Genomic DNA, 11,458 nt, shown 5'->3' with positions numbered 1-11,458 from the left:
CTCGCTTGTAGGGTTTCGGGGCCCCCCCGCCCCCCCGGGGGGGCCCCCGGGGGCGGTTTTTGGGGTGCTTTGGGGTCCCCCCCCCCCCCCGTGCTTTCCGAGGCCTGGTTATTGGGCGCATTACGGTACCACCCCCGCCCCCTGCTTCCCAAGGGGTCCATTACAATTGGATCCATTACTGTGTGCATTACGGTACCGCCCCCCTTCCCTAGGGCTGGTTGTTATGTGCATTACGGTACCGCCCCCCTTCCCTAGGGCTGGTTGTTATGTGCATTACGGTACCGCCCCCCTTCCCTAGGGCTGGTTGTTATGTGCATTACGGTACACACCCCTCATGGTGCCAGGTTCTGCACCGGCCCGGGGCGCCCACAGCTCTGTGCTGCCAGGTTCCCTCCCGCCCCGTCCTGGCATAGATGCTAGCACGTGGCAGGCACCCCTGTGCCCAGCCAGTGTGGACGGGGCAGGGGAGGCGGATGTCTGCTCCCGGGCGGTGCAGCCTGATCTGCCCCAGACGTGGCCCCACATGGCACCGGGGACCCTTGCCAGGCAGGGCTGGTGTCTCGGAGCGCTCGCTCCCGGGACAGGGGAGGCCGTTTGCGCCCGGGCACCAGATCTGCCCACCGCGCCTGGCACTGGAAAAACACCACGAGGCTGATTAGGAAACAGCTTTCTGAAGGCGACTTGCCAAGGCCGGCTGGGGGCTGTGCCGGGGGGCTGCGGCTGCAGCCTTGAACCGCTCTGCCATGGGACAGGCGGGAGGCCCCTTGATTTCATGTTCCCTCCCCCCCTCAAGGACAAGTTGTGAATCCGGCCTGAGGCTGGAAATGGGGAAACAGCCGCCTGCTCCTTGCGAGTGCCCGTGCCGGGCTCCCAGACAGGGTGGGGGGTGCCCCATGGTGCTTCCCGGTGTGGGCTGGCAGGAAGCAGTCAGGGTGGCAGATCTGCTGCCTCTCCTCTCGCTGGATGGCATTGGGGAGGGCGCGAAGGCGGGAGCCAGGGTGGTGTGTAGTCAGCGCCCACGGGGGGAAGCTGCAGGCAGGGACTGTCTGGGCTGGGCACTGTGCCAGGGGACCCTATGCCAGGGATGGGCAGCGGGCAGGACCCAACCCCCCCCACTCCCGGCTTCACACAGCCACCCCAAGTGGAGGACCCGACCCCCCCCCTCCCGGCTTTGCCCACCCCCCCCAGGGGCACGGCCCCAACCCCCCCCCCCCCGCCTTTGCCCACCCACCCCGTTGTGCTGCTCGGGCTTCGTGCCGGCGTTTGGCTCCGGCGGCTGTTTGGTCTCTAGAACCTTTTGAAGAATGAACCACGAGCGCAGCCAGTCGGCGGCTCCTCTTCGTCACCGAGTGCAGCCGGCTCGGCGCCCGTGGGGCTCGGCGCCCGTGGGGCTCGGCGCCCGTGGGGCTCGGTCCGGCTGCGCTGCTCGGGCTCCCCCGCCACGGAGGGGTGGGAAAGCGTTCTCCTAGGCTGGCCCAGACCCAAACGCCCAGCCGGACCCCGGCCTGCGCCTGCTTTCCACTTCCCCAGGGGTTGAGGCGATCTGCTCCCCAGGCATGTGTGTGTGACACAACACCTGTTCGCACAGCATGGCAACGCAGTGCTGATCCCAACAATTCGAGCAGGCCGCTCGCTCTGCACGCGATGTCTCCGCCTGCCCCGGGGCAGGACGAGGTCTCACTGCGTCCTCACCTCCCGTGCCCCAGCGCAGTCAGCTGGTGGGAAGTGGGCCTGCTCGGCAGGACTCCTGGGTTCTGCTGTTGGGTCACCAGATGGCAAGTGTGGAAAATGGGGACAGGGGTGGGGGCTGATAGGAGCCTGTGTAAGGCAAAGCCACGAATATCGGGATTGTCCCTATAAAATCAGGACAGCTGGTCACCCTAGTTCCGTGCTCTGCCACTTGTCATGTGCCGGGGGCAAGTCATGTCTAGTCCCCCCCTCTGCAGAATGCAGGTCGTTCCCGGGGAGGCTGCACTAGTGAGTCCTCGTGCGCTGCTCTGCACAGCTGTGGGTGGTGTTTGCGGACAGCCGCTGGCTACAGCTGTGCTGTCGAGGCGGCAGGCGGGTGCTGGTGCTCCGCTCTGGGATGCTGTGGCTCTGATGGCCGGCGTCGGGCACGTTCTGGGTGTGGTTGTGACCAGCAGTGCCGTGAGCTGCCCTCACGAGAAGCGTGGCTGGCGGTGCAGCCAGGGGATGGCTCGGTGCAGCTGGGCCTGGTGGGACGGGCAGGCTGCCAGCTCTGGGCCTCACCGTGGTTCCCTGGGAGCAGCTGGGGAAGCTCTGGCTGGTGCCCCGGGAATGTCTCGGGCCCTGGCAGCTCCGCGCTGCCCGGTGGCAGTGAGTTCCACAGGCAGTTCCCAGGGCGGCCGTTCCTCCCCTGCACTGTCAGAGTCCCACTGATCTTTGTGCCTTGGCCCCCAGGTGCAGCTCTGCCGTTTTCACTCCCTCCTGCTGCAGAGGAGGTGCCCGTGGCAGCCGCCCGCCCTGCACTGCAGTCAGGGGGCCAGCCCTCCGATGTCACGGTAAGCTCTTCGCCGGGGAGCCCTCCAGACCGGCCCCTTTCTTGGACAGGGCCTTGGGTCGGGATGTGTGTGTCCGTCCCCTTGTTACCCACTTGGGTGTGTTGGAAACGCTCCTCCCCACGGTGCTCACCCCATGCCCCACCCTGGGCCTGTCTGCACCCGCCTGCCGGGCGGGTGTGAAATAACGGGGGGGCCACGCTGAGATTGCTCAGTCAGGGCAAACTGCAAAGACTGGTGGGTTATTCACCCAGCCGGCCGCAAACCAGCTTCTCTAATACCTTAGTGGTGACCCCAGAGCCAACACACAGCTCCCCGAGAGCAACCCAGCCCTGGGCTCCCCCCGACAGCCCAGTCAGGCACAATGAGGAGTGCTGAAAATCATGTTCATCGTGTATAAAGTTCTACCAGTCTCCAGGGATCGGACACGTCATCCCCTAGCTCACTGGCTGTCTCAGCTCTTACCCAAACGCGCTTCCAGCCAGCTCTTCTTAACCACTCTCAGATTTCTTAAACAAGACAAGAGAGGATCATGGTTAAAAGCTGGTTATACATCCGGCTATGAACAGACTCGTTGATCAGTTTCACAGCAGACCTGGTGAGCTGCTGAGTGCAAAAAGCTCTTTCCAGAATTGGTTCCTCAGGTTTCAGTCCCTGTGCAGAGTTTGTTCTAATTCTGCCACAAAGAGGAGCAGGGGGCTCCAGACTGGAGCGGGAGATCTCAGCTACGGGATCAGGGCCCTGGAGTTCCTGTATAGATCTCCGGCCGGCTGCGACAGCGTCTGGCCAGCAGGCGTTCCTTGGGTGGAGCTTTGCAGTAAAACCTCCTGTTGGTTGTGTCTACACAAAAACATTGTGGCTTTGCAGTAAAGTCACATCGGATACTCCTTCATGAAACGTAGGAGCCAGAGGTGCAGTATGGGGAGCGATGAGGGTCAGGTGCAGTCCCGCGTGTCCCGTCCCCCCCGCGGGTCCCTCGCCTTTTTTTCCATCAGCCCCCATGTCCCCCCCTTTTGGGAAGTGCCCCCCCAAGGCTCTGGGGTACGCAGGGCCTTCGCCCCCGCACCCCTTTTTTCTACTGGCGCCTCTGATGGGAGCCTTGTCTTATAACAGGCTTAATCAAAAGTGATACGAGCTATGAAAGCGAGATCTTGGAAGAGTGTTGCCATTTTCATAATGTAATCAAAATAGTGTACGGATAACTGATAATTCATCACTAGTGTGTAATGAGCCTGTCAGAAAAACACATTTGATATTTCCAAGATCGCTGCTTTATTAGCCTATGCTGAGGTAAGGAAGAAAGTCCCGGGAAAGATGCATTTTTCGGAGGGGGTTGGCGAGACTTGACATTTCCGTGAACGGGGTTTGCGGGTTGTTACAGTTTGGGGACAGGGCCCGGCTGGTTACCTGGGTAACCTCTGACACGAGCAGGCACGCAGCCAATTAGAGTTCGTCGCTAATTGTCTCCCAACACAGGTCTGGTCTCTGCCGCGGCTGGAGCTGTTTGTAAGGACTGGTCCAATGGCCGTTTACAGACTTCTCTAATATGTCTGGAGAGGGAGATTTGGGTCCTTTCGCCTACTAGTCGCGTGAACCTGTCAGGCTCCCTGTCACGGGGGGTTGGGCACTGCCCAGGCCTGGCAGCCTCCCTGCTGCCCACCCTGCTGTGCCGCCAGCCGAGGCCTGTTTGGAGAGGGTGTGGCCTGGCTCTGCTGCACTGGGGGGGCGGGGAGGGGGTCCCAGGGGCCGTGGAGGTCACGAGAGTGGGACAGTCACGGGGGGCATGGCGGCGAGGGGCAGTGGTAGCCACAGGGGGGGCAGGGCAGTCACGTCAGGGGGCTGGAGGTCATGGGGGGCTCTCACCTCTGTCCCCTTGTCCCCCCCAGCTGGCGCCAGCGCATGAAGCTGCTGTGGAAGGTGCTGCTGGCTATGGGGACCCTGGTGGCCGGGAAGTACTACGTCCTGGCTGACGCCCAGGAGCGGAGGAAGACGTGGCTGCTGGTGGAGGGTGTCGGGCGCTTCCGCAGGTGGGTTTTGGCCGGGCCCAGGTACAAGGGGCTCCCTCTACACGGGCGTCCAGGTGACTCTAGGGCCTGGGGAAGGCGCAAGCTCCCAGGCCCCACTGCAGGGGGAATCAGGACTCCTGGGTTCTCTGCCGGCCCCAGGCTCCGTGTGCCCCCGGGCCAGTCGTCCCCCCTCCTTGCCATGGCCGTGCTGAGCCATCCCGCCCTGTCCCTGCAGGTCCCTGACCCTGGGCGTGCGGATCTCATGGGATTACTGGTGGACGGCCTCTGTGAAGCTGGGGGGCGTGGACGAGGTATGTTCCCTGCCGCATGGGGACCCACATGTCCCTTGGCTGTGAGCCGGTGCCAGTCCCCTCCCAAGCCAGACGGGTCACTGCCAGCCGCCCCAATCCCACGGTGATGGGCATGGCGTCAGCGTGCTGGGGGGCACAGATGCTGCCTGGACGGGGTGGAGGGGTTTTCAGAGGGGGAGCCCCTCTGCTGCCGCTGGGATCCTGGGCAGGTCCCGTCTCCCTGGCCGTGCAGCCCCCAGGGGGCAGCGCCCCCTGCTGGTGTGTGTGTCCCTCCATCGCAGCCCTGTTACCCCTCTTTGCTTGGGACATGCCCCCTGCTGGCCGGGACTAGACACCCCCTGCTGGCCGTGTCCCGCCGGTGCTAATGGCTGCGCCCCGCCTTGTGTCCCTGTCGTCAGAACAGCTCAGAGTACAAGGAGGTGATGTCAGCCTGTCACCAGCGGGCGGCCGACAGGCTGGTGAAGGGCGCCATCCGCAACGGGGGCCTGTACATCAAGCTGGGCCAGGGCCTGTGCGCCTTCAACCACCTCCTGCCGCCCGAGTACATCAGCACCCTGCGCGTGCTGGAAGACCAGGCCCTCAAGAGGGGCTGCGGGGAGGTGAGTGCCGGCTCCCCGGGGCCGAGCGGCGGGCTCTGCGGGGCTCGTGGAGACGGGGTGCGGGGAGGTGAGTGCCGGCTCCCCGGGGCGTAGCGGCGGGCTCTGCGGGGCTCGTGGAGACGGGGTGCGGGGAAGTGAGTGCCGGCTCCCCGGGACGGAGCGGCGGGCTGTGCGGGGCTCGTGGAGACGGGGTGGGGGGAGGTGAGTGCCGGCTCCCCGGGGCCGAGTGGTGGGCTGTGCGGGGCTCCTGGAGACGGGCCTCTCCTCGGGCACCCCCACTGTCTCCAGGGCAAGGGGCTGGACTGGGAGCCTCCTCTGCCCCTAGCTTCCCCCAGCTGCACCGGGGGTGGGCTGGGCAGAGCTCTCTTCTACACACCACTGAGCACCCGCCTGGGCTCCCTGCCTTCTGGAGCATGGGCACTGGCTGCTCCTGCAGGCTGGGTGAGGGGGACCCCTGCCCGACAGACCCTCCCAACTCACAGCACACGGGGTACAGCTGGAAACTCCGGTTTGGTCTCCGCTGCCTTGGGGCTGCTCAGCCCCTGCGTGTGGCATCTCTGGCTGCCCCTGCCCACTCTGGGCACGAGCCGGTGCCGGAGGGCAGCTCCCTGACGGCCAGCCCTCCCCATCTCCTGCCGCAGGTGGATGAGTTGTTCCTGGAAGATTTCAAAGCCACGGCCACCACGCTCTTCCAGGAGTTCGACTACCAGCCCATGGCCGCGGGCAGCCTGGCCCAGGTGCACAAGGCCCGGCTCCCGGACGGCAAACTAGTGGCTGTGAAGGTGCGTGAGCCAGAAGGGCGGGTGTGGCTGACCTCCCTCGCTGGGGCTGGCTCCATACTGGGGTCCTGGAGCCAGAGGGGCCCAGCTGCAGTCTGGGCTGAGAGCAGCCCCGCGTTGCTGGGTGGGAGCAGGGGTGGGTGGCTCAGGCTGATGGAAGGGGCCTGCAGGGTGGAGGACAGGCCAAGACCCGAGGCAACTCCCAGGACTTCCCTGCAGCTGCTGCCCCAGGGCTGGGCCTGGGGCCGGGAGGGAGATGGGGGCTCTGCCCCAGGCAGCGGTGTGCAGCGCCCCATCCCTGGTTGGCTCCGTGGGGCTGCAGTCTGAGCCCTGCCTGCTGGGGGTGCTGCCAACACGAGGCCCCCTGCTCTGCAGGCAGATGGGGCAGCATGGGGTGGGGGTGGTGAATTGCATTCTGGGAGGGGGAGTCTCTGCAGGCCGCGCCAGCCCCTCGTGGTGTGGCTCAGCTGGGCCCTGGGATGCCCCGTCTGGCTGGGAGTCGCTGAGGGCAGCCAGCGGCGGAGGCGGGTTCCCAGCGCGCTCCGTCTCCGCCTCCCCAGGTGCAGTACATCGACCTGAGGGACAGATTCGATGGGGACATCCGCACGCTGGAGCTGCTGCTGCACATCATCGAGTTCATGCACCCCAGCTTTGGGTTCAGCTGGGTCCTGAAGGTACCGGCGTCGCCCGATCCCCAGCTAGTGCCGCCAGCCGGCTCCTGCCCATGGCTCAGGCTGTTAGCATCCCAGGCCCGGAGCTCCCCTTCGTGCCGGCAGGACGAGGCACTGAGCGACCCCATGCTCTGGGGGGCTCCCCCGGCAGAGGGTTGAAATGGGAGCAGTCGATGCCCCACGCTGTGGGATGTGTGCCCACCTTGGCATGGGAACGCTCTCGCTAGCCCATCTGCTGGGGGCCCCTGGCCATGCCCCTGCCCTCTCTCTCTGCAGGACCTGAAGGGGACGCTGGCCCAGGAGCTGGACTTCGAGAACGAGGGCCGGAACGCGGAGCGCTGTGCCCGGGACTTGCGCGACTTCCCCTACGTTGTGGTCCCCACTGTGCACTGGGACAAGTGCAGCAAGGTGCGGACGCAGGACAGCTGGGCCCGTCTCCCCCGCCCTTTCCTGTGGCCGGGTGGGTTTAGCCCTGGGAGGCAGCTGGGGTTGCCCCCTCACCACCAGACCAGCTCCTTCCCCCCAGGGGGCACAGGAGACCCCCTCGCCCTGGTAACTGGACCTGCCTGTACCCCGGGCCCGTAGCAGGGGGCGAGGAGCTGCTGGGCCGACACTAGTTCTCTGCTGGCTGCACTCGGGGAGAGCAGGGCCCCAGCCCCTCCTGACCCCCATCTGCTCCCCACAGAGAGTCCTGACGACAGATTACTGCGAAGGCTGTAAAATCAACGATGTGGAGAGCATCCGGGCGCAGGGGCTGGACCTCAAAGACGTGAGTGAGGCGCTGCAGTTCGGCAAAGCGGGGAGCCCAGCTCCCTGGGGTGATTGGGGACCAGGAAGTAGGGCCCAACGGATTCTGTGAACCTGCCCCTGGGCATAGGGCTGCCACGTTTAAGCTCCCCCACCATGCTGCCGCTTGTAGTGTTCCTGTGGGCTGGGAGGGGGAGACGATCCACCCCAGAGGCAGCTGCATTCACCGGCAGGCAAAGCATGCCCCTTCTGCTGCAAGCGCTGTGGAATGGCTGAATGACGGCACTTGCTGAGGGGGCCGTTGCTGTACCCTGCCCCGAGCCCCCTCGGTGAGACTCCCTCTGCCACCTTGGGGCGCTCAGCGGCTCACCCCCCGTCTCGCCCTCTTGCAGACCGCAGTCAAGCTGATCCAGATGTTTGCTGAGCAGATCTTCTACACGGGCTTCATCCATGCGGACCCGCACCCTGGGAACGGTACGGGGGCTGGGGAGCAGGGAAAGGCCCAGCACACAGGCTGCGATAATGGCACTGCCCTCTCCCCTCCACGGGCGCCTTTGCCTGCATGTCCCCTGCCCAGAGCGCCGAGGGGAGGCGGCTAGTGGCGGACGCAGGCGCTGTGCAGTGACCCGCTCTGTGTTGCAGTGCTGGTGCGGAGGGGCCCCAAGGGGAAGGCCCAGCTGGTGCTGCTGGATCACGGCCTCTACGAGTTCCTCAGCGAGAGGTAGGGAGCGGGCGGGGGGCCAGGGGGCAGCGCTCCAGGGCCCGTCTCCACCCCTCCGGGCAGGGAGGTGGGGCAGGCAGCCCTGGGTGACACGGAACCTCTCCCCGGGGCAGGGACCGGACGGCACTGTGCAAACTGTGGCGAGCCATCATCCTGCGGGATGACACTGGCATGAGGGCCTTCTCCGCCGAGCTGGGCGTGAAGGGTGAGTGGGGGCTTGGGGGACATGGTGAGGGGGCCCCAGGCAATTCCCATGCTGGGGGGGTACAGAGGGGGGGGAGGATTGAGTGGCTCAGACCCTCTGGCTGCTAGCCTGGGCCCTGCCCCGGCTCCCCTGACGGCCAGGCCTGGCCTCGCCCCGCCCCAGATTATTTCCTCTTCTGCGAGATCCTGATGCAGAGGCCCATCCACATGCGGCGGCTGAGGCTGGCTAACATCCTGACGCGGGAGGAGACGCTCTACATGCAGGCCATGGCCCAGCACCACTTCGATCGCATCATGCAGGTGCTCAAGGACCTGCCCCGGCCCATGCTCCTCGTCTTCCGCAACATCAACACCGTGCGCAGCATCAACATCGCCCTGGGCGCCCCCGTCGACCGCTACTTCATCATGGGCAAGAGGTGAGGGGGCTGGCCCCTGCCCGGCCCCACGCTGACACAGCTGGCTGTGCTGGCGTAGGGCTCTGCCCGGGCCTGACTGGCTCCTCTGTCCCCGCAGCGCCCTGAGAGGCTGGAGCAGGCTCACTGGCCACAAATCCTCCGGCATCCGCAGCCTCTTCTGCTGGCTCTGGGTGAAGTGGGAGACCCTCAAGTTCGAGATCGCCCTCAGGTAGGGGGGCGTGCGGGCTCCCGCAGTGGGGCGCTGACTCGACCTAGGGGGTACTGCTGCTACACACTCCATGCTGGCTCTCGCTTCCTCCCCAGGCACGAGATGTTCTCCATGAGGCTGATGGCCTCCCTCATTCGCTTCCTCGCCTACGTGGGCTTCCTCTCCGAGAGCGACCAAATCTACGAGTACCTCCAGGCCTAGCTGAGCCGCTGCAGAGACAGGCAGACCCAGGCCTGCTGCGGACTCGGGGGCTGGCTGGATTGAACGCCAGGGGCAGCGCCTTGCCAGCGGGAGCCTGGGCCTTTCCCTGTGGCCGCACAGCCCCTCATCTTACCCTAATAAAACGTGTATGCCTGCGGGCGCCCCACAGCGGGTGGTCAGTGGTGCTGCAAGGGGAGCAGCAGGGCGGGAGGAGCCAGGCCCCCTCGCTCCATGGCTTTCTGGCAGTTTGTACGGTGGGGCGGGGACACCCACTTCTCCAGCCAGGCTGCCCATACGGCGATGGCCCCTCCTGGCCAGCACCAGCGTCTCTCCCCGTGCCAGCCCTGTAAACAGCCCCCAGCCAAACCCCCTCAGCCAGCAAACACCACAGCCACGAGCACGTTGTGCTTTTTCTTTACAAACCCCTCCCATTTCGTACAAAGCCGGGCCGGGCCTCCTAGCCCGGACATCAAGGAATTTACAAGAGCTGGGGCAGGCGCTGGCCCCGAGTCCATTAGAAATGAGCCGTGACGCGGTCGATTTCCAACAAGTCCTCCAGGATCTGCAGGGAAAGAAGCAGGCAGGTCAGGGGAGGGCCTCGCCCCTGGGGTTGCTGACTCACCCCGCTGGGATGGGGCCCTACTCACGATGTCTGGTGTGGTGCCGATCTTCTTGGCCAGCTCGTTGCGCTCCATGGCACTGAGGTAGAGGTAGCGGCTCAGCAGCTCCCCATCCAGGATGTTGCGGACGGCGTTCTGCAGGATCCGGCGGTCCACGTGCAGCATCCTGTGGGAGAGGAGCTGCAGCTACCGGCTAGGCCATGGTCCAGGCTGGCCTGCCCCCCACTGCTGCCCTGCCCACGTTCTCAGGGCACTTAGGATGGCCCGGGGAAAGGCACCGGGTGAAAGCCCCAGGTATCCCCCTGCAGGGGGGATGGCAGGTTTGTGCTATGGCCAAGAGGCCATGGGGGACCACACAGAGCCCCAGCTCCTCTCCCCAAGGGCCCTAGCAGAGGACACCCCCTCCCCCCGCCCTGCATGGAGTCCTAGGAAGCAGCTAGCCTGGCCCAGGAGCCCCACAGCCTGCTTTGAGGTCTATCCCCCCTTGCAATAGAGGGCTTAGTGCAGCCCCACCCAGCACCTCCCTGGAGACACTTCACTACATCCCCTGCTACTGCCAGGGGGCAGTTGAGCTCAGGGCCCTTCCCCTTGGCCGAGGGTACCGGGTACTGGCACCCGGCAGCTGATCCCTGCCCCTCCAATGTCAGACAGGCTAAATGCCATCTTTCCTTAAGGATCCCACAGAGCTCAGCCCAGATGCAGCCACCTCTGGGGTGGAGAGCAGCCATCAGGCGCACACCAGAGGAGGGGGTGTCTGGCCAATGGCAGTGGGGCTGACTGGGCCAGGCCGAGGTGGGCAGCAAGGTGCAGGGCGGTACCTGAAGGCTCGGGGGTTGAGGCCGGCATGGTGTGACAGCATGGTGGTGAGGGCGTTTTGCAGCATCAGCAGGCGCCGGTACGTCTTCTCCAGCATGGGCAGGAGGAGGCCAATCCCGCCGTCCAGTGTGGCTGGGGAGAGGAGAACGGCCCGGTCAGGGAACCCCAGAACGCCCCGCTTTGAGGGGAGGCTCCCTGGGCTGGGCCAGCAGTGAGCCCTGGGAGCTCAGGGTAACGGACTGGGCGCAGCAGTTGGGACCCAGGTGCCCCCTGCAAGATAACACCTTCCATTGCAGCAGGGGGCAGAACCCGGAGCGAGCCTGGCAGCTCCGGTTCTTTCCCCGCCCACTAGCCCCACCACGTCCTACTCTGGATACCAGTGCTGGGACGCACTTCCCACGGCCCCAGGCAAGCCCCTGCTCCCATCACAGGCTGTGCACTGCCCCATGGCCCCACAGCTGCAGCTGATGCCCACTCCGCCCTTCCTCTCATTGGCCCCTCACTCCGACCCCATCTTCCCCCAAGAGCCACCACACGGCTCCTCCGCTTCCCAGCACTGCCCACCTCCACGATCCCCCCCCCCCCCCCCCCCCCCCCCCCCCCCCCCCCCCCCCCCCCCCCCCCCCCCCCCCTGCCCCCC

General features: G+C 65.6%; 2 protein-coding genes across 4 annotated transcripts in view; one reads left to right on the top strand and one right to left on the bottom strand.

The window, feature by feature from the left end:
• Positions 1-9,550, top strand: part of ADCK5 (aarF domain containing kinase 5) — a 10,443-nt gene extending 893 nt beyond the window's left edge. Inside the window, exons 2-15 of one of the 3 annotated variants that reach the window (XM_034763770.1) lie at positions 2,422-2,522; positions 4,406-4,546; positions 4,761-4,836; positions 5,235-5,435; positions 6,077-6,217; positions 6,775-6,888; positions 7,162-7,293; positions 7,571-7,654; positions 8,025-8,106; positions 8,275-8,353; positions 8,467-8,558; positions 8,721-8,973; positions 9,071-9,181; positions 9,277-9,550. In XM_034763770.1, coding sequence (XP_034619661.1) covers positions 2,422-2,522; positions 4,406-4,546; positions 4,761-4,836; positions 5,235-5,435; positions 6,077-6,217; positions 6,775-6,888; positions 7,162-7,293; positions 7,571-7,654; positions 8,025-8,106; positions 8,275-8,353; positions 8,467-8,558; positions 8,721-8,973; positions 9,071-9,181; positions 9,277-9,382 — 1,713 coding nt within the window. In that variant the 3' untranslated portion in view covers positions 9,383-9,550. The remainder of the gene's footprint in view (positions 1-2,421; positions 2,523-4,405; positions 4,547-4,760; positions 4,837-5,234; positions 5,436-6,076; positions 6,218-6,774; positions 6,889-7,161; positions 7,294-7,570; positions 7,655-8,024; positions 8,107-8,274; positions 8,354-8,466; positions 8,559-8,720; positions 8,974-9,070; positions 9,182-9,276) is intronic. The other 2 variants (XM_034763772.1, XM_034763773.1) reach the window with 2 other exon arrangements.
• A 230-nt stretch (positions 9,551-9,780) lies between these two features.
• CPSF1 (cleavage and polyadenylation specific factor 1) overlaps positions 9,781-11,458 on the bottom strand; it is a 33,041-nt gene continuing 31,363 nt past the window's right edge. The window contains exons 36-38 of the mRNA XM_034763769.1: positions 10,821-10,950; positions 10,030-10,168; positions 9,781-9,944 (exon numbers count right to left, since the gene is read on the bottom strand). Coding sequence (XP_034619660.1) covers positions 9,897-9,944; positions 10,030-10,168; positions 10,821-10,950 — 317 coding nt within the window. The 3' untranslated portion in view covers positions 9,781-9,896. The remainder of the gene's footprint in view (positions 9,945-10,029; positions 10,169-10,820; positions 10,951-11,458) is intronic.

Source organism: Trachemys scripta, chromosome 2 (genome assembly GCF_013100865.1).
Source record: "Trachemys scripta elegans isolate TJP31775 chromosome 2, CAS_Tse_1.0, whole genome shotgun sequence".
NCBI lineage: Eukaryota > Metazoa > Chordata > Testudines > Emydidae > Trachemys > Trachemys scripta.
This window is presented reverse-complemented; position numbering and strand designations above follow the sequence as displayed.